The following is a 24173-nucleotide window of genomic DNA, read 5'->3' on the forward strand; positions in this document are numbered from 1 at the left end:
CTAACTAGTTGGGGGGAGGTTCCTAGAGAGCAAATAATAAAAATGACAACAGAGAAGGTCATAGACTTAGGTAGCAGTGGGGAAATTAAAAACCAGAGCGTGTCAGGAAGGGGCAGAAGGTATGGAGTAAAAGGTAAAGTAATAAAAAGGGCAAAAGCAGGAACTAAGTGTCACAAAACATCTTTGAAAGTTCTCTATCTGAATGCATGTAGCATTCGTAACAAAATAGACGAGTTAATGGCACAAATAACTACATATGGGTATGATCTTGTGGCCATTACAGAAACATGGCTGCAGGGTGACAATGCCTGGGAATTAAACATACCAGGTTATTTAACGATCAGGAAGGACAGGCAGGAAGGAAGGGGAGGTGGGGTGGCTATGTTAATAAAGGAAGGAATCACTGTAATACAGAGAAATGATATTGGGTCAAAAGATCAGGATAATGAAACAGTTTGGGTGGAGGTAAGGAATAATAAGGGGAAAAAAACACTAGTGGGCGTAGTCTATAGGCCTCCGAACAGTGGCAACTCTGTTGGACGGAGTATCAATCAGGAAATAGTTGAGGCTTGTAATAAGGGAACATCTATAATTATGGGGGATTTTAACTATCATATTAATTGGACAAATCAAATTGGGCAGGGCAGCCTTGAGGATTAGGGATGGGTTTCTTGAGCAGTATGTAACTGAACCGACCAGGGGGCAAGCAACCTTAGATCTGGTCCTGTGTAACGAGACGGGATTAATTAAAAATGTCCTAGTAAAGGATCCCCTTGGAATGAGTGACCATAACATGGTTGAATTCCATATTCAATTAGAGGGTGAGAAGGTTGGATCTCAAACAAGCGTGCTAAGCTTGAATAAAGGAGACTATGAAGGTATGAGAGCGGAATTGAGTAGAGCGGATTGGGAAAATAAATTAAAGGGTAAGACGATACATGATCAGTGGTGTACATTTAAGGAGTTATTTTACAACTTCCAAAAAAACTATATTCCACTGAGAAGAAAAGGGTGTAAAAGAAAAGACAGCCATCCGTGGCTAAGTAAAGAAATTAAGGATAGTATTCGACTAAAAACAAGGGCATATAAGGTAGCCAAATCTAGTGGGAGGATAGAGGATTGGGAAAACTTTAAAAGACAGCAAAAAAATAACAAAAAGATTGATTAAGAAAGGGAAGATAGATTATGAAAGTAAATTAGCAAAAAATATAAAAACAGATAGTAAGAGTTTTTATAGTTATATAAAAAGAAAAAGGGTGGCTAAAGTAAATGTTGGTCCCTTAGAGGATGAGACCGGGAAATTAATGGTGGGAAATATGGAGATGGCAAAAACACTGAATGTTTTGTATCAGTCTTTACAGTAGAAGACACTAAGAATATCCCAACACTGGACAAACAGGGGGCTAAAGGGGGGGAGGAGCTAAACACGATCAAAATCACTAAGGAAGTGGTACTCAGTAAAATAATGGGACTCAAGGCGGATAAATCACCTGGACCTGATGGCTTACATCCTAGGGTCTTGAGGGAAGTGGCGGTAGGGATTGTGGATGCATTGGTAATAATTTTCCAAAACTCCCTGGACTCGGCAAAGGTCCCGGCAGACTGGAAAACTGCTAATGTAACACCCTTATTTAAAAAGGGCAGTAGACAGAAGGCTGGAAACTATAGCCTAACATCTGTGGTAGGTAAAATTTTGGAGTCCATTATTAAGGAGACAGTAACAGGACATTTGGATAATCATAATTTAATAGGACAAAGTCAGCATGGTTTTATGAAGGGGAAGTCATGTTTGACAAATTTGCTGGAGTTCTTTGAGGAAGTAACGTATAGGGTGGATAAAGGGGAACCAGTGGACGTAGTGTATTTAGACTTCCAAAAGGCATTTGACAAGGTGCCACACAAAAGATTATTGTTTAAGATAAAAAATCACGGGAATGGGGGTAATATTCTGGCGTGGATAGAGGATTGGCTATCTAACAGAAGGCAGAGAGTTGGGATAAATGGTTCATTCTCAGACTGGCAATCAGTAACTAGTGGTGTTCCGCAGGGGTCAGTGCTGGGTCCCCAACTCTTTACAATCTATATTAACGATTTGGAGGAGGGGACCGAATGTAACATATCAAAGTTTGCAGATGATACTAAGATGGGAGGGAAAGTAGTGAGTGAGGAGGACATAAAAAACCTGCAAGGGGACATCGACAGGCTAAGTAAGTGGGCAGAGATTTGGCAGATGGAATACAATACTGGAAAGTGTGAGGTTATGCACTTTGGCAGGAAAAATCGTAGAGCAAGTTATTATCTTAATGGCAAGAAACTGGAAAGTACTGAAGTACAAAGGGATCTGGGGGTCCTGGTGCACGAAACTCAAAAGGTTAGTATGCAGGTGCAGCAAGTGATAAAGAAGGCCAATGGAATGTTGGCTTTCATTGCTAGGGGGATAGAATATAAAAATAGGGAGGTATTGCTTCAGTTGTACAAGGTATTTGTGAGACCGCACCTGGAATACTGCGTACAGTTTTGGTGTCCATACTTAAGAAAGGACATACTTGCTCTCGAGTCAGTACAAAGAAGGTTCACTCGGTTAATCCCAGGGATGAGGGGATGGACATATGAGGAGAGGTTGAGTAGATTGGGACTCTACTCATTGGAGTTCAGAAGAATGAGAGGCGATCTTATTGAAACATATAAGATTGTGAAGGGGTTGGATCGGGTGGATGCGGGGAAGATGTTCCCGATGATGGGTGAAACTAGAACTAGGGGGCATAGTCTTAGAATAAGGGGCTGCTCTTTCAAAACTGAGGGTGATAGGTCCATGGAATATGCTGCCCCAAAAAGCTGTAGAAGCTACATCATTACATAAATTTAAAACAGAAATAGACAGTTTCCTAGAAGTAAAGGGAATTAAGGGTTACGGGGAGCGGGCAGGAATTTGGACATGAGTCTAGGTTCGGATCGGTCATGGCCCTGTGGGTAGCGGAGCGGGCCCAGGGGCCGTGTAGCCTGATCCTGCTCCTATTTCGTGTGTCTAATTCTGTTAGATTCAGGAGATGGTTCTGTGATAGTGGATTGGCGGTTAGGATCAGATCAGCCATGATCTTATTGAATGGCGGAGCAGGCTCGAGGGGCCGATTGGCCTACTCCTGCTCCTATTTCTTATGTTCTTATGTTCTTATGTTAACGGCTCCTGTACATTGTAGTACCGGTGGCGACCACACCGGTATATAAACCCTGCGGAGCAAAGTGTACCTCAGTTCCGCCCTGACCCTCAATCACTAAAGACCTGTTTACTTACTTCTGTAGTCTGTGTCCTGTTATTCAGTATAACTGCATTTGTAAACACAGACACAACACACAGGGCATAGTTTCTATTGGAAATTGATACCTGTATACATGTCAGAGGTCTATGATAGGTGTATTGTACACTGTACTGTCGAACTCACTGCTATGTCTTCTTTGCTGTGATAAAGCAAATATAATTTTTTTGACTGATTACTGTATTTACTGTAATTGTCATTTAGAATCGCCTATATAGTCCACTCCTCTGAATTCAAAGTTGCTTAATTAAAACTTTTGGATAATTCATTTTTAGTGCTAAAAGTAACTTCACATTACCAGGAGATGATGATAGCTGCTTTTATATCGCACTTAAATAGTATATTACACAAGTAGAGCTAAGTACGGACGGGCTGGCCTTCTGCTGTTTTGGTTAGACTATTTCCATAATGTACAGTAAAGAAAGGTTTCAGTCTCATTTTTGCTAATTGTGTATCAAAAGATGGAAATTAAATTATAAATGTGTTGCTAAACAAGAACTTAATCCACTTTTATATTGCATTAAGACCCATGTGAGTGGCACCGGCTCCTGCCCGAGTGACACCGGCTCCTGCCCGAGTGACCCCGGCTCCTGATCGAGTGACCCCGGCTCCTGATCGAGTGACCCCGGCTCCTGTTGGAGTGACCCCGGCTCCTGTTGGAGTGACCCCGGCTCCTGTTGGAGTGACACCGGCTCCTGATCGAATGACACCGGCTCCTGATCGAATGACACCGGCTCCTGATCGAGTGACCCCCGGCTCCTGTTGGAGTGACCCCCGGCTCCTGTTGGAGTGACACCGGCTCCTGTTGGAGTGACACCGGCTCCTGTTGGAGTGACACCGGCTCCTGGTGCATAAGTCTTGCAGCTGCAATCAGAAAGTAAACTTGCCGACCTAAGTCAATCCCCACAAGTATACTTTTAGAAATAAAAAAAGGAAATGCTGGAAATACACAGCAGGTTCAGCCGTATTTGTAAAGATAAAAGACAAGTTAATGTCTTGGGTGTAAACTCTTCCGTCAGAGCTGAAATGGAAGATAAGTGAGCCCTTTAATGGAACTGAACAAGACAAAAGGAGGAAGCGTCTAGAGTTTTATTTGCTATAACTGATTCACTGTCACTGCGAGGACTGCCAGCTTGGAGAAGCTCTGCTCGTCTCCTCAGTTGGCTGAAACTTGAAAGTAAACTTTACAAATAAAGAGAAACTGCAGATGTTGGAAATCAGAAATAAAAACAGAAAGTGGTGGGAATATGCAGCAGGTCTATCAGTATATGAAAAGGAATAAGACAGCGTAACATTTTGAGACCTTTGATCATAACTGTTACATCTCACAACATTAACTTGTTTTCAAGTGCTCAAACTTGGATGAGAGCAAAAGCTGCAAATGGACATTTCCTTACATGTAACTGAACTAAACACAAACATCTTTCAATATACAGCTAGCAAAAATGGGAGTGAAACCTTTCTTCACTGCACATTATGCAAACAGTTTAACTGGAGGAAAGCAGCCAAAACACATTAGTGAGTGCTATTCTCTAAAGTCAATGCACTTTTATTTCTGGTCCAAGAGGGCTGTATATTGACAAGTCAGCTTTATCTTTTCTCTATCTTGTCATATCATCATTTCCTGTTTGCAATTCTAACTGTTTCTGGAACTGACTGGTTTCAGAGAGCAGCTCTATTATGTTCAAAGACATTTGCAGGAATTAGTTCAAAAACCATGAGAGTTTAGGCCCCACCATACACTGACGTCGTCTATCTTATGCTGAAAGAGACAACTGAATATTTTCGACACTGCCTTTAATATAGGCGGCTCTCTATCAATTCTACCAAGAATGTTCCTAATCTTTAATCTTAGGACAGCCCCAAGCCCTTAGCACTATTTTTATTTTCCTTGTCTTCGGCCCTATGTGACAGTACCGCAAGGTTTTAATTTCCTTTTAAACAAGGTATAACATTGTTACACTTCAACAACAACAACAACTTTTATTTCTATAGCACTTTCAATGCAGTAAAACATCCCAAGGTGCTTCACAGGAGTGTTATAAAACAAAATTTGACACCGAGCCACATAAGAAACTAGGGCAGGTGACCAAAAGCTTGGTCAAAGAGGTAAGTTTTAAGGAGCGTGTTAAAGGAGGAAAGAGAGATTAAGAGGCGGAGAGGTTTAGGAAGGGAATTCCAGAACTTAGGGCCTAGGCAGCTGAAGGCACGGTCACCAATGGTTGCGCAATTAAAATTAGGGATGTGCAAGAGGCCAGAATTAGAGGAGCGCAGATATCTCAGGGTTGTGGGGCTGGAGGAGATTACAGAGATAGGATGGGGCGAGGCCATGGAGAGATTTGAAAACAGGATGAAAATTTTAAAATCGAGGCGTTGCTTAACCGGGAGCCAATGTAGGTCAGCGAGCACAGGGGTGATGGGTGAACGGGACTTGGTGCGAGTTAGGACACAGGCAACAGAGTTTGGAATGACCTCAAGTTTACGTAGGGTAGAACGTGGGAGGCCAGCCAGGAGTGTGTTGGAATAGTCAAGTCTAGAGATAACAGGCATGGATGAGGGTTTCAGCAGCAGATGACCTGGGGCAGAGCAGAGATGGGCGAGGTTACGGAGGTGGAAATAGGCGGTCTTAGTTATGGTGCGGATATGTGGTCGGAAGCTCATTTCAGGGTCAAATATGACACTGAGGTTGCAAAGAGTCTGGTTCGGCCTCAGACAGATGTTAGGGAGAGGGATGGAGTTGTTGGCTAGGGAACAGAGTTTGTGGCGGTGACTGAACACAATGACTTCGGTCTTCCCAATATTTAATTGGAGGAAATTTCTGCTCATCCAGTACTGAATGTCGGACAAGCAGTCTGACAATTTAGAGACAGTGGAGGGGTCGAGAGAATTCGTGGTGAGGTAGAGCTGGGTGTCGTCAGCGTACATGTGGGAACTGATGCTCTGTTTTCGGATGATGTTGCCGAGGGCCAGCATGTAGATGAGAAATAAGAGGAGGCCAAGGATAGATCCTAGGGGGACACCAGAGGTAACGATGCGGGTGGCTGGAAGAGAAACCATTGCAGGTAATTCTCTGGCTATGATTGGATAGATGAGAATGGAACCAGTTCCTGCCAGCTGGACGATGGTGGTGAGGCGTTGGAGGAGGATGGAGTGGTCAACCGTGTCAAAAGCTGCAGATAGGTCAAGAAGGATGAGGAGGGACAGTTTACCTTTGTCACAAAGGATGTCATTTGTGACTTTGATGAGAGCTGTTTTGGTACTGTGGCATAGGCAGAAACCTGATCGGAGGGATTCAAACATGGAGTTCCGGAAAAGATGGGCACGGATTTGGGAGATGACAATACGTTCAAGGACTTGAGAGGGAAGGAAGGTCGGAGATGGGATGGTAGTTTGCAAGGATGGAGAGGTCAAGGGTTGTTTTTTTTTTTGAGAGGGGTGATGACGGCAGATTTGAAGGAGAGGGGGACAATACCTGAGGAGAGAGAACTTTTAACAACAGCTAACATGGGAACCAGAAAAGGAAGTTGGGTGGTCAGCAGTTTAGTGGGAAGCAAGAAGTGGGTGTCATGGACAAGATGCGGAGAAGTCATGAGGGGAAATCGGAGAGAAACTGGAGAAAGATGTGAGTTCAGGGCTAGAGCAGGCGGGAACCTTGAGGAAGTTTGGCCCGCTGGGCTTGGGGAATGAAGGGAAGTGCCAGAGGCAGCTGATTGGATGGTCTTAATCTTAGAGAAAAAGAAGTCCATGAGCTCCTCGCACTTGTTGTTGGAGGTGAGGGTGGAGGAGACAGGGGAGAGGGGTTTAAGAAGACGGTTTGCAGTAGAGAAAAGAAGCCGGGGTTATCTTTGCATTCCAGAGTGATCCTGGAATAGTGTGCAGTTTTGGCAGATGGGAGCAGGACCCGATAGCGCTTTATGTGGTCCAGCCAGATCTGGCAGTGAATGGCTAAACCAGTTGTCCGCCATATACGTTCAAGTCTGGACTTAAGGGAGCAGAGATGAGAACCATACAAGGGGGGATGGCCAGGGTGAGAGAGGGTAAAGGTTTTAATATGGTTTAGGGCATTAAAGGTGGTGGTGAGGGTGTGGTTGAGCAGCTCGGTAGCTGCAGAAATGTCATGGTGAATGAAGGGCCAAAGGCTGGATATTTGTTACAAGGAGTGCTGAAAAAGGCACTCACCTTGTAGCGCCAGCAGCCCTAGCCTCCCTTTCACTGCCTGGTTTCCCAACCCCTGGGAAACCCGCACAGCAGCAGTGAATTTTAAATCGGACTCCCAATTGCACTGTGGGAGCCCAATTTAATGTTCTTGAAGTATCTCGCATCTCCATGGCGGGACACTCGGTCGCCCCAACGCTGCCGTAAAAAAGGCGCATGCGCGGTATGTTGGGGATGTGTTCCTTGCATGTGTTCCTTGCATGTAAGTCTTTAATATCAAGGCCATGGAATCTTTAGTGAATACCTGAACAGGAAGATAGACCTCGGTTTAATGTTTCATCCTGCAGCAAAACTGCAGCATACTTTCAGTACGTAAGGTTTGAATTTAAGATTCAACCCTCAATCAACAAATTAACTGGTCATTTAACTCATTTCCTGTTTGTGGGACCTCATTGTGTGCATATTGATACGAGTAATACTGTTCAAAAAGTTAATTAATTGACTGAAGTGCTTGGGACAATCTGAGGATGTGAAATCCATTCTATGGATGAAAATTCTTTCTTTCTTTCTGCCAGCTAAATTATGTCAATAAGTCCTGGCGTGGAACTTGAACCGACAACCTTATGGCTCAGAGGTGAAAGTGCTACTAACTGAGCCAAGATGGCACTTCAAGGCTTAAAATTATGGATAGTTTTGTGCTAGAATTTTAATTTAAGGCTATTACTGTACAACTGGCAGGAAATAAATCCCATTCCATCAGTCTGGGCTGGTTCAAGTCCAGGTCCGAGAAAAATGAACTGTTCTACACCATTGCCGCACCCAAACCCTGTTGATTTAATTGTGATTCGATTTCTCAATAAACCCTAGCTCAAGCTGTGAAAGCATAAAGCCTACTGCTTAATTGTAAGTGTTTTGAAACCAAGCACTCTGGATAATGGAAATAATGTGGGATTATTTCATGGGAAACTTGTTCACAATGTGAACAACCATAAAGAAGGAAAATGTTGCTTACATTGTGCTGAAAGTACCATGTTTTGGACTGGATTTCCTCACAACACAATACAGCTGCACAAGGTTCAGAGCCCTGACCATACCATTCTGATTATCAGCAAACTATTCCATTTTATAATTCTTTAATAAATAGGGTCGGAAGCCCCTTTAATTGTACTATACAATGTCAAAGTACACAGAAAATACACAATAAATTTCACTGCCAATAAGATTCCTACCCACAAAAAACAATTTCACTGTTGTCACATTTTTAATATCGTACAAATGTTTCTAGAAACCTTTTGGATGATTAATTATTTTTCTTCTTTAGCTGTGGTATCTGATTGAAAAAAGACCAATTTTTCTGCCAAACACACAGCACCATAGATAGTTTTGCATAGGGTATTCTGGCTACAGTTATTATGCTTTAAACATTTGGAACATTCAGCACTGATTGGCTGTCATTGATGTGATGATTCATAAATATGTATAAGGCAGTGTACAGGCATGTCTGACATTCTTTCATCAGCTGAAATAGATATGATACAAAAGGTCTGAGACTAGGGCTAGATTTGCATACAGATGAGACTAATAAAACCTCAATACAAATTGCCACAGTATCATAAGATAATATTGAACTGCAACCTGTTTAAACATCAGTTTGCAATGGTTTGCTTACCAGTGTTAAAAATGGCGACAGAAACAGAAAAAAACAGTTTGACATTAACTAATACTGTGGCTTTAACTGTAGCCAGAGAAGAGTATCCCCACCCTCCTAAACAATATTCTCTACCTTTGTTTGGCATAGCAAGTACTGTTGAATTCATATTCAGAGCCAAAGTGAGAAGCGAACCAAATTAAAAACACAATTCCCCTGAAAATCGGGTGCTCTAAATAAATTCAGAAGATTAGGATTCAGGAGCACACACACACATTATCCTCTAAGTAACTGGTTATGTGTATTGGATTCGCAGCAGCAACAGAGAAAAATGGTGTTTTGGTTCCTTTTGTGCAACTTTTTACAGTCCTCAAGGTGAGCGATGTCACTGATGGAACACTTTCCATTTTGGGAACTCAGTGTTAGTATCAAGCACTCTCACAGCAAGTCTAGCACGGTTAGATGCACAGTAAAGCCCATTCTACACTGCTCCAACAATGTGCCTCAGCCCCAACCATACAGTATCATCTCATGCCGCACTAGTGTGACATTGTTCCATTTCCTACGCCAGCATCGTCTCTGAGGGAGATTGCCAATTTAGTGCCATATTAGGGACAGTTTAGTACAGTGGATGCCCATCAGGAACTGGACCGATACTGCCCAAATTCCTTCCACATAAGACACTTGCAGACAGTCATCTCATCCCATTATTCTAAAGTAGAATAAGAATAAGATAAAAGTTTGTGGTCAAAATGGGAAATGAATTCTTAGAATGCATATTCTTTAATCAGTATGTTGCACATGCAACAAGGATGCCGAGTATCATGAAGCAGGACTAGTAAATGACCTGAAGGTAGAGGCGCACTTGGAAAATAGTGACAATAAACAAATTAGATTCACATTGAAAATAGATGTTTTAAAAAGAGGACTTAAAGGTAAAGGCAAGTGGCATGAAAGAGAGCCTAACCCAAATTAATTGGTTGGAAAAAGTCCAGATCAAACAGTGGGCCAGTAGTTGGAGATATTTAAGTAAGAGATTGATAAGGCACCAGTTAAATATATTCTGACTAAGAGTAAAGGTGGTATGTCAAAAGTGGGGATTTAATGGATAAATAGAGAGGTTAGAGCAAAAAAATTTTTTTAAAGAGGCATACGAAATGAGAGGTAATCTTGTGACATGAGTTAGTATTTGGTTGTGAGGTGGTAGACAGAGTATCAGGCCTTATCCTCTGATTGGCGGGATGTGACAAATGATGTTCTCCAAGGATCTGTACTGGGTCCTCAGCATTTCACCATATATATTAATGACTTGGATGAAGGAATAAAGAGTTGTATATCCAAATTTGCAGATGGCATTAAGTTAGAAGGCACAGTAAGTTGTGTTGATGGAAGGAGGAAGTTACAAAGGGAACTAGAGAGTCTAACTGTGTGGGCAATACTGTGGCAGATGGAGTTCAATGTGGGGAAGTGTGAAGTCATCCATTTTGGATCTGATAAAAACAAATTGAAATATTTTCTTAATGGTGAGAGACTAGGAGCTGTGGATGAGCAAAAGGATTTGGGTGTCCATGTACACACATCACGAAGCCCTAGTGCATAGGTAAATAAAGTAATCAAATGGAATATTGACCTTTATCTCAATTCAGCTGGAACACAAAAGTGAGAAAGCGATGCTTCAGTGGAGGGCGTACAGTGCAGATTCATCAGAATGATACAAGGGCTTAAAAGGTTAAATTATGAGGACAGATTACATAAATATGGCTTGCATTCTCTTGAGTTTAGATGGTTGAGGGGGTGATCTAATCAAGGTATTTAAAATAATTAAGGGATTCAATAGAGTAGTTATAGAGAAACTATTTCTTCTGGTAGAGGAATGCAGCACAAGAGGGCATGATCTTAACATTAGAGCTAGACCATTTAGGAGTGCAATCAGGAAGCACCTGTTCATAAAAGGGTAGTGGAAATCTGGACCTTGCTCCTCCAAAAGGCTGTGGATGCTGGATCAATTGACATTTTTAAAACTGAAATCGATAGCTTTTTGTTGCGTAAGGGTATCAAGAGATATTGACCTAAGGCGGGTAAATGGAGTTGAGGTTCAGGTCTGTAATGATCTAACTGAATGGCAGGACAGGCTTGTGGGCAGAGCAGCCAACTCTTGTCCCTATGTTTCTAATGCTGTGCCCTAGGGATCTGTGCTGGGCCTCTTTTGTTGTCCATAATATAAATAATTTGGATAGTGCTGCTGATATCAAATCAGAGGGCATAAGAAAAACTGGAAGGGAGAATAAAGGAGGTAATAGACTGGTTAGTGGAGTGGGCAGATAGTTAACAGATGTAGTTTAATGCAGAGAATGTGAAGTAAAGAACCAAGCTGAATACAAAAAGTACAAAGGAGAACTGAAAAAGGAAATAAGAGGAGCAAAGAGAGAGTATGAGACTATATTAGCGAGTAACATAAAAGGGAAACCAAAGTCTTTTATAAACATATAAATAGTAAAAAGATAGTCAAAGGAAGGGTGGGGCCGATTGGGGACTGAAAAGAGATCATCTTGTGGAGGCAGAGGGCATGGCTGAAATACTAAATGAGTACTTTGCATCTGATTTCACTAGAGAAGGGAGAACTGCCTGAAACAAGGGGAGGCATGCACACTTAATATTCCTGGCTACAATGTATTCAGGAAAGATATGGAAGGAAACAAAGGGGCAGGGGTTGGAAGTATTGATCAAAGATACTGTTACAGCACTAGAAAGGGATGATGTACTTGAGGGTCCAAAATTGGTTAGAATTAAAACACAATAGAGGAGCTATTGCGCTGCTGGATGTATACTATAGGCCATCAAATAGTGGGGAGGAGATAAAGAGGACCAAATTTGCAGGCAAATTGCGGATAGATAAAATAACTTTAGAGTACTGATAGTGGGGGACTTCAATTATCCTAATATAGACTGGGAAAATAACAATGTAAAGAGCAAAGAGGAGGAGGATTTCTGAAATGTGTACAAGAGAACTTTCTTGATCGGTATGTTTCCAGCCCAACGAGGAAAGAAGCAGTGCTGTATCTAGTTCTGGGGAATGAAGTGGGGCAAGTGGAGCATCTTTAAGTGAGAAGCATTTGGGAAACGGTGATCACGATATCGTTGAGTTTAGAGTAGTTATGGAAAAGGACAAGGAAAAATCAAACATGAAAATACATAACTATAAGTTGTTGTTGAAAATATTCAACGGGAGGAAGGCTAATTTTAGTGAGTTGAAAAGGGATCTGGCCCAGGTGAATTGGAATCAAAGATTATTAGGTAAAACAGTAAATGAGCAATGGGAGGCCTTCAAAGAGGAGATAGATTGGGTACAGAGCAGACACGTTCCCAAGAAGGGGAATGGAAGGTCATCCAAAGATAGAGCTCCCTGGATGACTAAAGATATGGGGGGAAAAATTTGGTTGGTTTGCGCCTCCAGAGGCGCTAATGGGGCGCAAAGCAACTAGCACCTGGGTGCGGTGATGTTTGCGCCACTCGTGAAATTGACTGGACATTTTGCGGCGGCGCTAAACCCTACTGCCACGATCTCCTGCGCCCGCAGATCGTGACGTCAGTCGAGTGCGCAACGCCCCGGTAGTGCCCCAGACCGCATATTGAGTGGCGCTCCCTGCCTTACCACCTGCGCTAGCAACAACAGGTTGAGGGGAGCGTTTTGCAGTCGGGAAGGGACTGGGGGAACGCTATTTAAAGGTGACCGGTTCCTGCCTTTTTTTCGGCAACATTTTTGCACCACGCATTCTGAGTGAGAGAGAGAGAGACTTCTAGAGATATTCAACGCTGTGTTGAGGAGTTTTGGGTACAGAGCAGCACTTTGCAGGTTAATTTTGATTTGATCTTCCTTGGATCAATTTAGAAGACTATGGGGGCTGCACTCTGAGCTCTTTCCCTGGGCCTCTCCATTGTTCTTTCCAGCAGATTTGATGTACAGGTCTCTCCAGGCCGAGATTCAAGGCTGCAATGAGCAAGGTGTGGATGGAGAGCAAGATCGACCCTCCCCTTTAAGATCTAGCCAGCGCCAGTCTGTCTGTGTTCCACTGCTGACTGACATCACATGAGCTTCACTAGCGCTCTGAGATAGCACCTCGCTCCTCGGCGTTAGTGCCTTAAGAGAGGTGTGTAGTGCCTGATTTAGCGCTCCAATCATCTCCAGGGGTGATAGAAGCCAAGTTTACAGTCGGAGGCGCTAATTAGCGCCAGGCGCTAAACTTTGCACCCCAAACGGGGCGATACCAAATTTCTCCCCCATAGAGATTAAAATGAAACAGATAAAAAAGGCTTATGATAAATGTCAGATACATAATTCAGTAGCGAACCCAGCTAAATACAAGAAGTAGAGGAGCACTGAAAAAGGAAGTAAGAGGGACAAAGAGTATTGTGAGAATAGATTAGTGGGTAACATAAGAGGGAACCCAAATGTCTTTTATAAACATATAAAATAGTAAAAGGGTAGTCAAAGGAAGGGTGGGGTCGATTAGGGACCAAAAAGGAGATGATCTTGTGGAGGCAGAGGGCACAGCTGAGATACTAAATGAGTAGTTTGCATCTGACTTCACTAAAAAAGAGGATACTGTCACAATAAAGGAGGAGGTAGTAGAGAAATGGGATAGGATAAAAATAGATAAAGAGGTACTTAAAAGGTTGGCAGCACTCAAAGTAGAAAAGTCACCTGGTCCGGATGAGATGCATCCCTAGGTTGCTGAAGGAAGTATGGGTGGAAATTGCCGAGGCTCTGGCCACAATCTTCCAATTCTCATTAGATATGGGAGTGGTGCCAGAGGACTAGAGGATTGCAAATGTTACACCCCTGTTCCAAAAACAGGAGGGGGATAAACCCAGCAATTACAGGCCACTTAGCCTAATGTCTGTGGTGGAGAAACTTTTAGAGACAATAATCTGGGAAAAAATGAATTGGCACTTGGAAAATATGGGTTAATAAATTAAAGCCAGCATGGATTTATTAAAGGCAAATCATGTTTGACTAACTTGATTGAGTTCTTCGATGAAGTAACAGAGAGGGTTTATGAGGGTAGTGCAGTTGATGTTGTGTATATGGACTTTCAAAAGGCGTTTGATAAAGTACTGCATAATAGACTTGTTAGCAAAATTGAAGCCCCTGGGATTAAAGAGGCAGTGGCTGTGTGGATAAGATATTGGCTAATGGATAAACAGCAGAGAGTAGTGGTGAAGGGTTGTTTTTCAGACTGGAGGGAAGTATACAGTGGTGTCCCCCAGGGATCGGTGCTCTTTTTGATATACATTAATGACCTGGACTTAGGTATACAGGGCATAATTTCAAAGTTTGCAGATGACACAAAACAAAAATAGTAAACAGTGAGGAGGATAGTAATAGACTTCAGGAGAACATAAACAGACTGGTGAAATGGGCAGACACATGGCAGATAAAATTTAACAGAGAAATGTGAAGTGATTCATTTTGGTAGGAAGAATGAGGCGAGGCAATATAAACTAAATGGCACAATTTTAAAGTGGATGCAGGAACAGAGACTTGGGGGGTGTACGTACACAAATCTACTCAGATTGTGACTTAATTCAAACTGAAAAATGCTGAATGTCTGAAGCCAAATTTGGGTAACTTTGCTTCTCCTTACTCTGGATTCACTTGTACAAGTTGGAGGCTGCATAACTCATTTCAGTTGGGAACTAAAATATCACCAAAGAATTAGGAACAATATTCTCTGAACTTTACTCTGAATGTGGTCCATAAAGGCTAAAAGGGAGCATTTAACACGCATTATGACACCACATCCTTGCCATCTACTGTATATTGAATAAATTGAAGGGATTTTCACCATCTGTACCATTTCAAAATAAAAGATTAGAAAAGCTAGTATACATTATAGATTTTTTTCTAAAATTTTAACGGTGAATACTGATGACATCTTTGGGTGAACTGAGGAGCCTTCCTCCCAATAGAGTAACTGAGTTAACACATAACTGAGCACAACTGAAACAATAATATCACTTGAGCACCCTTGCTTAATAATTGAACTTCTACTGATATAACTTCAATTATCTCATGCAATTGGGTTCAATTTTTCCTCCAATGCAGTTCCCCATAAAATGATAAGCAAAGATAATCAAAATTCTTTTTAACTGTTGGAATTTATTTTCTCCTTTAAAATTGGTGTATGTAGATGAGTTTTTGACTCTTAGCCAATTGTTTGTCAGTTCTCATCCCAAGGCTAGCTGCCAATCAAATTGGCTTTCCTCAATTGGGCGAGGTTTGTGAGTTCTCAGCAAGCCCACTAAATGGTACATTTTACAGAAGGGAGGGGAACAGTCTCAAGGATTAATTGCTTTGCTCCTCTTACCCCAATATCTGAAACTTTCCTCATTTTAACTATCAGGGTTGCAATTAAAGGCATTCATAGAGAAGCAGTCCAGACATTATCTAACCTTCATGGCTGGAAGTGTAAGTGTGGTGTTACTTGCAACAGGAAAAAAGAGAGAGTTCAAGGAAATACACCTAAAACATTTGGAATCACAATCACATATATTTTCAAAATATATATGCCTCAACTCACCTACAAAATGTTGCAAGAAAACAGTCCAGAGTGAACTTCACCAAGTTGTGAGGAACAAATTAAATTAATATAATGGTAATATGCTATACACCATTACAAGTGATGAGGCTAACTGACCAGTCATAATTGATGAACAAATCTGAGAACTAAACTAGATAGCTTAGTAAAAACCAAGCTGTGAAGCTCCCAATATCCAGGCTATTGTAGCCAGTCTGAAGTTTAAACCAGCTTTATTACTACTAGTAGTGTGTAATGGTAGAGTAATTTAACTCTGTGCTGAAGACAATAATAAACATTTGTTATGAAGTAATCATGAAGGACTATAAGCTGGCCCAGTGTAATTAAATTGAGGTAGAAAGCACAGAATTAAATAAAGGATGCAATTATACTGCCAATTTTACATCAAAAAGTGACAGTATAACTCCTGGTGAGACGCATTAACCTCACTCTAGAGTCCAGGAGAGACGAGTTGACCAGCATCTAAAAGAGAAAGATAAGTCAATGCTTCAGGTGTAACCTTTCATCAGACATAGCACAGTCAAGCTAGAGAAGCTCCTTTTATGAGACTGATTGCATTCTGGGTGTACTCTGACTTATCAAAAGAGGACAGAAGGGCAACAGGCAGAGGTGAAGAGTTAAGATCAAATTATTTTCACTAATAGACAGCAAATAGGTTGTTAAATCGATCAGCTGCTTTTTGAAAGTGGTTAGATTTTAACTCTTGACCTCTACCTGTTGTCCTTCTGTCTCTTTATATTCTTTGCAATGTCATGATTTGCCTTGGTTCATCCGAAAAGGGGTTTCTCCAACCGAACAGGGTCAGTTCAGATTATGGGATATGCTCAAAACATTCAGCTACCTTTCTCTTTCAGGTGCTGATCGACCTGCTGTTAATTTCTTGCATTTCCTATAGTCTCTGCAGTAATAATGTGGAAATCAGTGCCAGATAATGTAGTGCATCTGGTTTACAACCTTTCAGTCAATAACTGAAAGAAACAATAGAATAATAAGGTAAGGAAATTCTCAGGAATTCCCACTTCATAATCAGTTTTACTAAAACAGTTCAAAAGATGAACTCTGATTTTTAATCTTACCATAACGCTCAGATTTTAATATATCATCTATAATATTTATATATAGAGTAGAAATGTTGTAATATGCTGTACAAGTATCAACTCCAAGAACAGTAACAAAGCAACAGTGATTATTAATACTGTAGCATTTATATAAAATGCATAGGCTGCCATTCTGATGAAGTGTCTCCACCTGAAATGTTAACCAGATGCCAACAGATCTGCTTTATATTTCCAGCATTTTTGCTTTTTATTTCAGGTTTCCAGTATTCAGTTTCAATTTGTATCTATGCTTATTTGCCACCCATCATAACAAAACTGAATTCAGCAGCTAAACTTGATGTTCAAACTATACCAACAAGTAATACAATTTTAATTGAGAGTAAATCCTATCTTCCTGCTGCAATGCAGATTTATCAACTCATTGACTAAAATCATTTCTGCATTGTACCCATGGTACTTCCACAAGCTAGATACAGGTTGTAAAAAAAATACTAACTTGGAGTTCAGCCATTCTCGGGAAAACTAGCCAAGAACAAAATTACTGTATTCAAAGAGAAACTTTGGGCTGTTAGTGAGTTAAATAGAACACAACATATCGATACTCTGAATAGGGATACTAGTTTACCAATACCTGCACTGAGGTTGATGTTGCTGTTTACAGCTCCTGATTGATGTGCGGATATGTTGTTGTACCTGACAGAAGAATGGTCTGGAGCCGTTGCTCCAAGGTGGGATTGGGATGCTGAAGCTAACGTAGACGTTGATGCTGATGCTGCTGCCAGGGCTATCCTGTTGTTAGACACACTCTGGTATGGGTAATGCTGCTGTTGGTGGTGTTGATGGTGGAAGTGATGTTGCTGTTGTTGCTGCTCGGTGTTGATGGCAACCGGCGGATGATGGTGATTCTGATGATGAGCCCCTCCTCCTCCTCCTCCAGTCCCAATGGCCAGTTGCGGCATCTGGACCATGGTGGGTCTCTCGTACCTCCTGGCCATCACCTTCTTCCCAGGGAACGGTTTGAGGACAGTGTAGGGGTTCCGCTGCTTGCAGAGTTTGGAGATGGTGCCCGATCGCAGTCCTTCATCTTCCGCCTGGTTCATCTCCTCCATTGCAGATCGCTTATGCGAGGGGGAGGGGGCGATTTTCTTACCCTTCTGGTTTGACGCTTCCACTCAGTCGAGCTTTCAGTCGGAAGGGCCACCGGTGATTGGCAGCGCCGCTGACCTACACCCAGGAGACATACTGGCGAACAGAGGCGCAGCCCCCGGAGCGACCCAATGAGAAAGACGCAAGGGCGGGACTTCTGCTTACAGCTTCGGCTGCTGTCAATACACTTGTCCCAGTATCTGTCTCAGTATGTGAGTGTCTCTGCGTCTGGCTCTGTTTGTGAGTGTCTCTCTCTCTGCGTCTGGCTTGGTTTGTGTGTGTCTCTCTCTCTGCGTCTGGCTTGGTTTGTGTGTGTCTCTCTCTGTCTGCGTCTCTGTGTTTGTGCGTGTCTCTCTGTGTGTGTGTCTCTCTCTGTGTTTGTGTGTGTCTCTCTGTGTGTGTGTCTCTCTCTGTGTTTGTGCGTGTCTCTGTGTGTGTGTGTCTCTCTGTGTATCCCTCTCTCTGTGTTTGTGTGTGTTTACAATGGGCTGAAACGGACTCACACAATGGCCTGTCAGCAAGAGTTCAACACAGACCGACACACATAGGCAGTCTTTCTTCACATCTTGTTTAGAGGCAGTGTTCTTTAAACAATTGCAGATTAATCGCAAAACAAGTGTATATTGTATTATTTAAATATTCAAACGAATGCCGGAAAAATAATAACCAGCCAGCTTTCAACTTGCACCATTGTCGCCTACGTGCGAGATTGCGAGCTGTGTGCGGCTGGAAAGGGGTGGGGCGAGAGTTGGGAGAAGGTCATTCAAACCGGTGAAGTAAAGCTGAACAGCTGTGGATAGTTTACGCAGATTTCGCAAAATCTTGAAAAAGTTCATTTTATATCAAACTTTGCCTCCTATTAAATTTCGGCGTGTTTCAAAGCAGCGGCCGGAAATTCTTCCCTGTGCGGGACACGACACCGAAACTGTGCAATCGTAATTGTTAAAAACCACAACTGCACTATTTAGAAAATAATTGTGTAGAAGCTCCTCGAAATCGAAGCTCAGCATTAACTGGTTTTAGGCAGAACTCTGATTATATAACATACTCCAAATATGATTGTAGTTACACTTTAACATTTAAACTAAGCTTCGAGGACAAAAATCTAAAGCAATACACTTGCAGTTGATATTTACAATTTCTGTCAAGTTAAGGATCTTTTATTCAAATTACAAAGTACTTAAATGATTAATACCCTGTTAATGCACCTTTGATTCTAATGTCGTTTACATTGCTCTCCCTGTTCTCAATGGACTGTCCCACTGCTGTGTTGAATTTCAGCCACGTTCCTTGTATTACCTTGTACAACTTCAATTAGTCCTCTATATGAAGGGGAGCAACATAATTTTATAATAATTAAAAGCCACAGATGTAAAAAGTGTTCAACATTGACTTTTAATAACAGAGTTGTTTAGTCACTTGGACTTCCCAAGTATTGTTAGTAGCCTGTCAAGGCTGAACAAATTCCAGGTGTGAGATTTTCAATCACCTGACGCATTAATTCTGCCAAAAACATAAATATGTCTAAAATGGCAAGCTGTGTCTGTCACATAGGCTTCAGCGAATGGCAGATGTTTTGGTTTTTCCTCATTCTCCTCGCTGTGTCTTCTCTTACTCGCTCTTTTTCACTCCTCCTGTTGGATTTGCAAATGTTTTCTTTTAAGGAGAGAAAGCAAACAAACTTCATGTGAGCAGGGTTACCCCCAACAGCAATATTAAAAGCCCTCTATTGAGACTATAGGCCTTTGAGTTTTAACAGCGAGCTCTCTCTATCACCTCCAAAGTGTTCTCTTGTTTATTATTGGCCTCCGGGTTCTTGATTTATCTAGTCTTCTCTTCTATTTATTTCAGTCATGCATTATTGGTCTTGGCAATTCACCTATCTTTTGTAGTTTTAAAAAAAAATGGAAAACCTATCTGAGGGTGAAGGCCCATAGTGCACAACACCACCAAGATTGGAAATGGGTAGGAGGGAAGATGAGATGAATCGAGAAGCAGTGGAGCGTTGACGCCAAGCTTGTGTTTTTTTAAAGAAGTTAAGTTATTGGAGGAAAATAAAGCTGTGGGAGGTAAAAAGTTCTCGAGTTTTCAGGTCATTTATAGAGAGTTAAAAGTCAGTGAGGGGGAAAACAGTGTTTGGTATAAAAGGGAAAACCAAACTACTTGAAGGCAGCTTGAGCAATGGAGAAGTGTTCCACATGCAATCAGAGGAGACAGTGAAGTGAAGAGCATTGAGATGGAGGACTAATAGTGGAAATGCCTAAGTTAAGAGGCAGTAGCTGTTGGCTGGAATTGTGACAGACATGAAGCAACTATGTTTGAAAATTTGAAAGAAGCAAGAATTCCATTGTTCCGTCAGAAAGGACATGCAGCTGATCACAGAAACAGCGATTCTGTTTTGCCGTCTAGGAGTCATTGCGATTGTGTATAAAAAGACATAAACTCCAATAATATGGTACCTCTGTGGATAGAACTTCAGAGCGAACAGTTATGGGGTGTTTTCACATAAGGTAAACAGCAAGTAAATACAAGTGCACCACAAAAGGGCAATTAATAATCATGCTACTTTGTACATCACCAATTCAATATCCTTTATATAGCTGTAAGTCAGCATGAAAATGCTTATACACTGCTGACAGTGATAAGGACATTCTTATCAGGCGAGTTTGCTGTTTTCAGAAAAATCTTCAAGTTACAGGGACATCTGTTGTAATTTAAAACTGATTTTAATTAATTCAATCTACTCTTTGATTGATTCATACATATTGTACAAAATATTTACAATGAGGTAGAGTTTGGGCGCAAACGGCGATTCCGGCACAAATTGCACCCATTTTGTGTTAGATCCGTGATTCTGAGAGTATGATGTTTTTCAATAACCACACGGATGCTGTAACTTAACAATAAACAGGTATTTACTGGAGGAGGGTAGTCTCAAGACTGGGGGTACAGAGGCATGCGCAAGGCTTATATACAGGTGTGGTCACTGCCGGTACTACAGTATACAGGAGCTGTAAAAGTAGTTCTCTCTTAAAGGTACATACACTACAATTCCTCCCCTTTTAGATTAGTAGTACCCCTAATATTCAAATAACAATTAACACTTTAACATGTACATTAAACAACAATAGTCCATTTATAGATTCAGTCTTTGGGGCGGCTTCCTGACCCTTTCAGGATAGCGCCTTTCCTGAGGTTCTCGTTCTTGGTGCAGAGGCGATTCTGGCCCCGTTTCATCGGTTAGTTCATCGGTTTCCACTGCTACTGGTTCTGAGGTAGATGCTACCGGTATGTCGGGTTCATCCCCAGGTACTCGAGACATGGGGTTGACTCGTTCCTGTGACGCTAAGATCTGATCGACGTGACATCACACAATGTTCTCCCCGACATCCACTGTGTACATTAATGGCCCCTGCCTTGTGCATATCGTTCCGGGTTGCCATTTCTCTGTTTGGTAGTCACGGGCCAAGACTGGTTGTCCTACATTGAAGCTCCTTGTCGGCTTCTCATTGATGTGCTGGAATTGTTTGTCCTCAACATTTCTTCACACATTTGGTCTGAGCAAGTCCAGGCGAGATCTCAGCCTTTGGTTAAAGAACATCATGGCCGGGGTCTGGTTGGTAACTGCATGTGTCGCGTTTCGGTAGGCTAATAAGAAATTGTCCACCTTATGCTGTAGTGGAATTTCATCGTCGCACATGGCCTTTATCGCCTTCTTAAAGGTTTGTACGAACCTCTCCGTCAAGCCATTTGTGGCTGGATGATATGGGGCGGATGTGTAATGCCTTACCCCATTCCTTCTCATAAATTTTTGAAACTCTTCGGACACAAACTGTGGTCCATTATCAGAGCAAATCTGCTCTGGCAAGCCGTTTCTGGCAAATATGGTCCGTAGGACTGCAATCGTTTTCTCTGTAGTGGTTGAGGACATTTTTATCACCTCAGGCCACTTCGAATGAGCATCCACTGCTATTAAGAACATTGAGTCCATGAATGGACCAGCAAAATCAATATGCACCCGTTGCCATGGAGAGGAGGGCCACTCCCATGGGTGTAGAGGAGCATGTGGTGGTGCATTTTGGACCTTCTGGCATCCTGAGCAGCTCTTGGTTAGGTCTTCGATTTGTTCATCGATTCCCGGCCACCACACATAAGCCCTAGCAAGGCTTTTCATTTTCACTCCCCCCAGATGACCTTCATGTAGCTCATTTAGCACTCTCTCCCTTAACTTGGGTGGAATCACCACTCGGGATCCACACATCACTGTCCCCTGGCATACTGACAGCTGTTCTCTTCTGGATGAGAATGCTGGCAACAGTGAGTCGCCATGTGTTGGCCATCCCCTCACCGTCAAATCATATACCCGAGACAGCGTTGGATCATTGCGGGTCTCCTTCTCTATATCCGCGTTCGTTACTGGCAATTGTTCAATTATTGACGAATAAAATATCTCGATAGGGTCCACTGCTGGTGCTTCCTCCACAGTAGGCAGTGGCAGGCGCGATAGCCCATCAGCGTTCCCATGCTGTTTCGTGCCTTTATATTCTATTTCATATTGATTCGCTCCTAGAAACAGGGACCATCTTTGTAACCGTTGTGCAGTCATCACTGGAACGCCCTTCTTAGGATTAAAGATGGAGACAGTGGTTGGTGGTCAGTCAGCAAGGTGAACTTCTGCCCATGCAGATAGTGGTTGAATTTTTTTACTCCCCATACTAGGCTGAGGGCCTCCCCGTCAATCTGGGCGTAGTTGCGCTCGGCTGAGGTTAGTGACCGAGACGCAAAGGCTACTGGCCTCTCCAACCCGTCTGGGAATTTGTGCGACAGCACCGCTCCAATACCATAGGGTGATGCATCACATGCCAAACGAATTGGTAGTGCTGGGTTGAAATGGGCCAACACCTCTTTTGATGTGATCAATTCTTTACACTTCTGGAAAGCTTGTCTACGTTCGTCATTCCACTTCCATGGTACCCCTGTTTGCAGTAGGGTGTTCAGTGGGTGTAATACCGTGGACAAATTTGGTAAGAACTTGTGGTACTGGTTTACCAGCCCGAGGAGCGACCTCAGTTGTGACACATTTTCCGGTGCTGGAGCCTTGACTACTGCCTTAATCTTTTCAGGGGACTTATGTAACCCCTCTTCATCGATGACGTGGCCACAATATGAGATCTGTTTCTGGAAAAACTCGCACTTGTGGCGATTAACTCGTAGCCCATACTCCTTTAATCTGGTGAGCACCTTCTCCAAGTTGGCGAGGTGATCACTCTCATTTTCGCCCGTGACCAAGATGTCATCCAAATAACACTGGGTCCCTGGAATCCCTTGCAGGACTTGATCCATTGCCCTCTGCCAGATAGCCGGAGCTGATGCTACCCCGAACACCAGCCCGTTGTATTGATAGAGACCTTTATGAGTGTTAATCGTAAGGTATTGTTTCGAAGCTTCTTCTACCTCCATTTGCAAGTACGCCTGGGCTAGATCAATTTTGGTGAAGCGTTTACCTCCAGATAGCGAGGCGAAAATATCCTCAATTCGTGGAAGCGGATATTGTCCCGTGTGAAGGACTGGGTTCACTGTCACCTTAAAATCCCCACAGATGCGGACCTTCTTTGGTTCCCCAGGCGTATTACTCAACGACCTCTTCATTACAGGAACGATGGGTGTAGCCCACTCACTCCAGTCCACTTTGGATAGTACTCCTGAATGTTCCAACCCTTCCAGCTCTGCTTCGACAGCTGGTCTGATCGCATAAGGCACTGGTCTGGCCTTAAGAAACTTTGGGCTTTGATATACCTATCAATTCAGTTCATGAAAAGCGACGAGTTAAGTTACTAACTATAGGTTTTTATTGGCTAAATAACAGAGCCCACCCTCGTGGGTGATCGGATCCAACAAGGAGGAATACCAGCCAGTCGACCACCTTTATACCTGGGCAAGCAGGCGGAGCCATGGGCGGAGTCAGCTGTGGTCAGCCCAGGTATAACAGCGTGACAAGAGGTGACCTTGTGTAGTGATACAACAGTGTAAACAGTGATAACCATAGTGTAACGATATAAACAGTGATAACCATAGTGTAACGATAGTGAACGATAAAAGTGGTTTACCACAGGCTTGCATTTTCCTCTATTTTAATCGTTGCTGTTATGCCTTTCAGTGTTCCGAGTCCCTCCTGGAACACTTCTTTTGCGTCAGTTAGCATTTTTGACAGTCGTCCAGGTGTGACGTCGTCATCCTTTTTGGCCTCAACCTT

At 42.5% G+C, this 24173-nt stretch overlaps 1 protein-coding gene across 1 annotated transcript in view; it reads right to left on the bottom strand.

Annotated features, from left to right (window-relative positions):
- The window catches only part of bend4 (BEN domain containing 4), a 49468-nt gene extending 31345 nt beyond the window's left edge, over window positions 1–18123 (bottom strand). The window contains exon 1 of the mRNA XM_085969375.1: window positions 17406–18123. Within this exon, the coding sequence (XP_085825501.1) occupies window positions 17406–17883 (478 nt within the window). The 5' untranslated portion in view covers window positions 17884–18123. The remainder of the gene's footprint in view (window positions 1–17405) is intronic.
- Between the last annotated feature and the right edge of the window lie 6050 nt (window positions 18124–24173).

This window comes from Somniosus microcephalus, chromosome 2 (assembly GCF_052327205.1).
Source record: "Somniosus microcephalus isolate GS21.2 chromosome 2, FLI_Smic_1.0, whole genome shotgun sequence".
Taxonomy (NCBI): domain Eukaryota; kingdom Metazoa; phylum Chordata; class Chondrichthyes; order Squaliformes; family Somniosidae; genus Somniosus; species Somniosus microcephalus.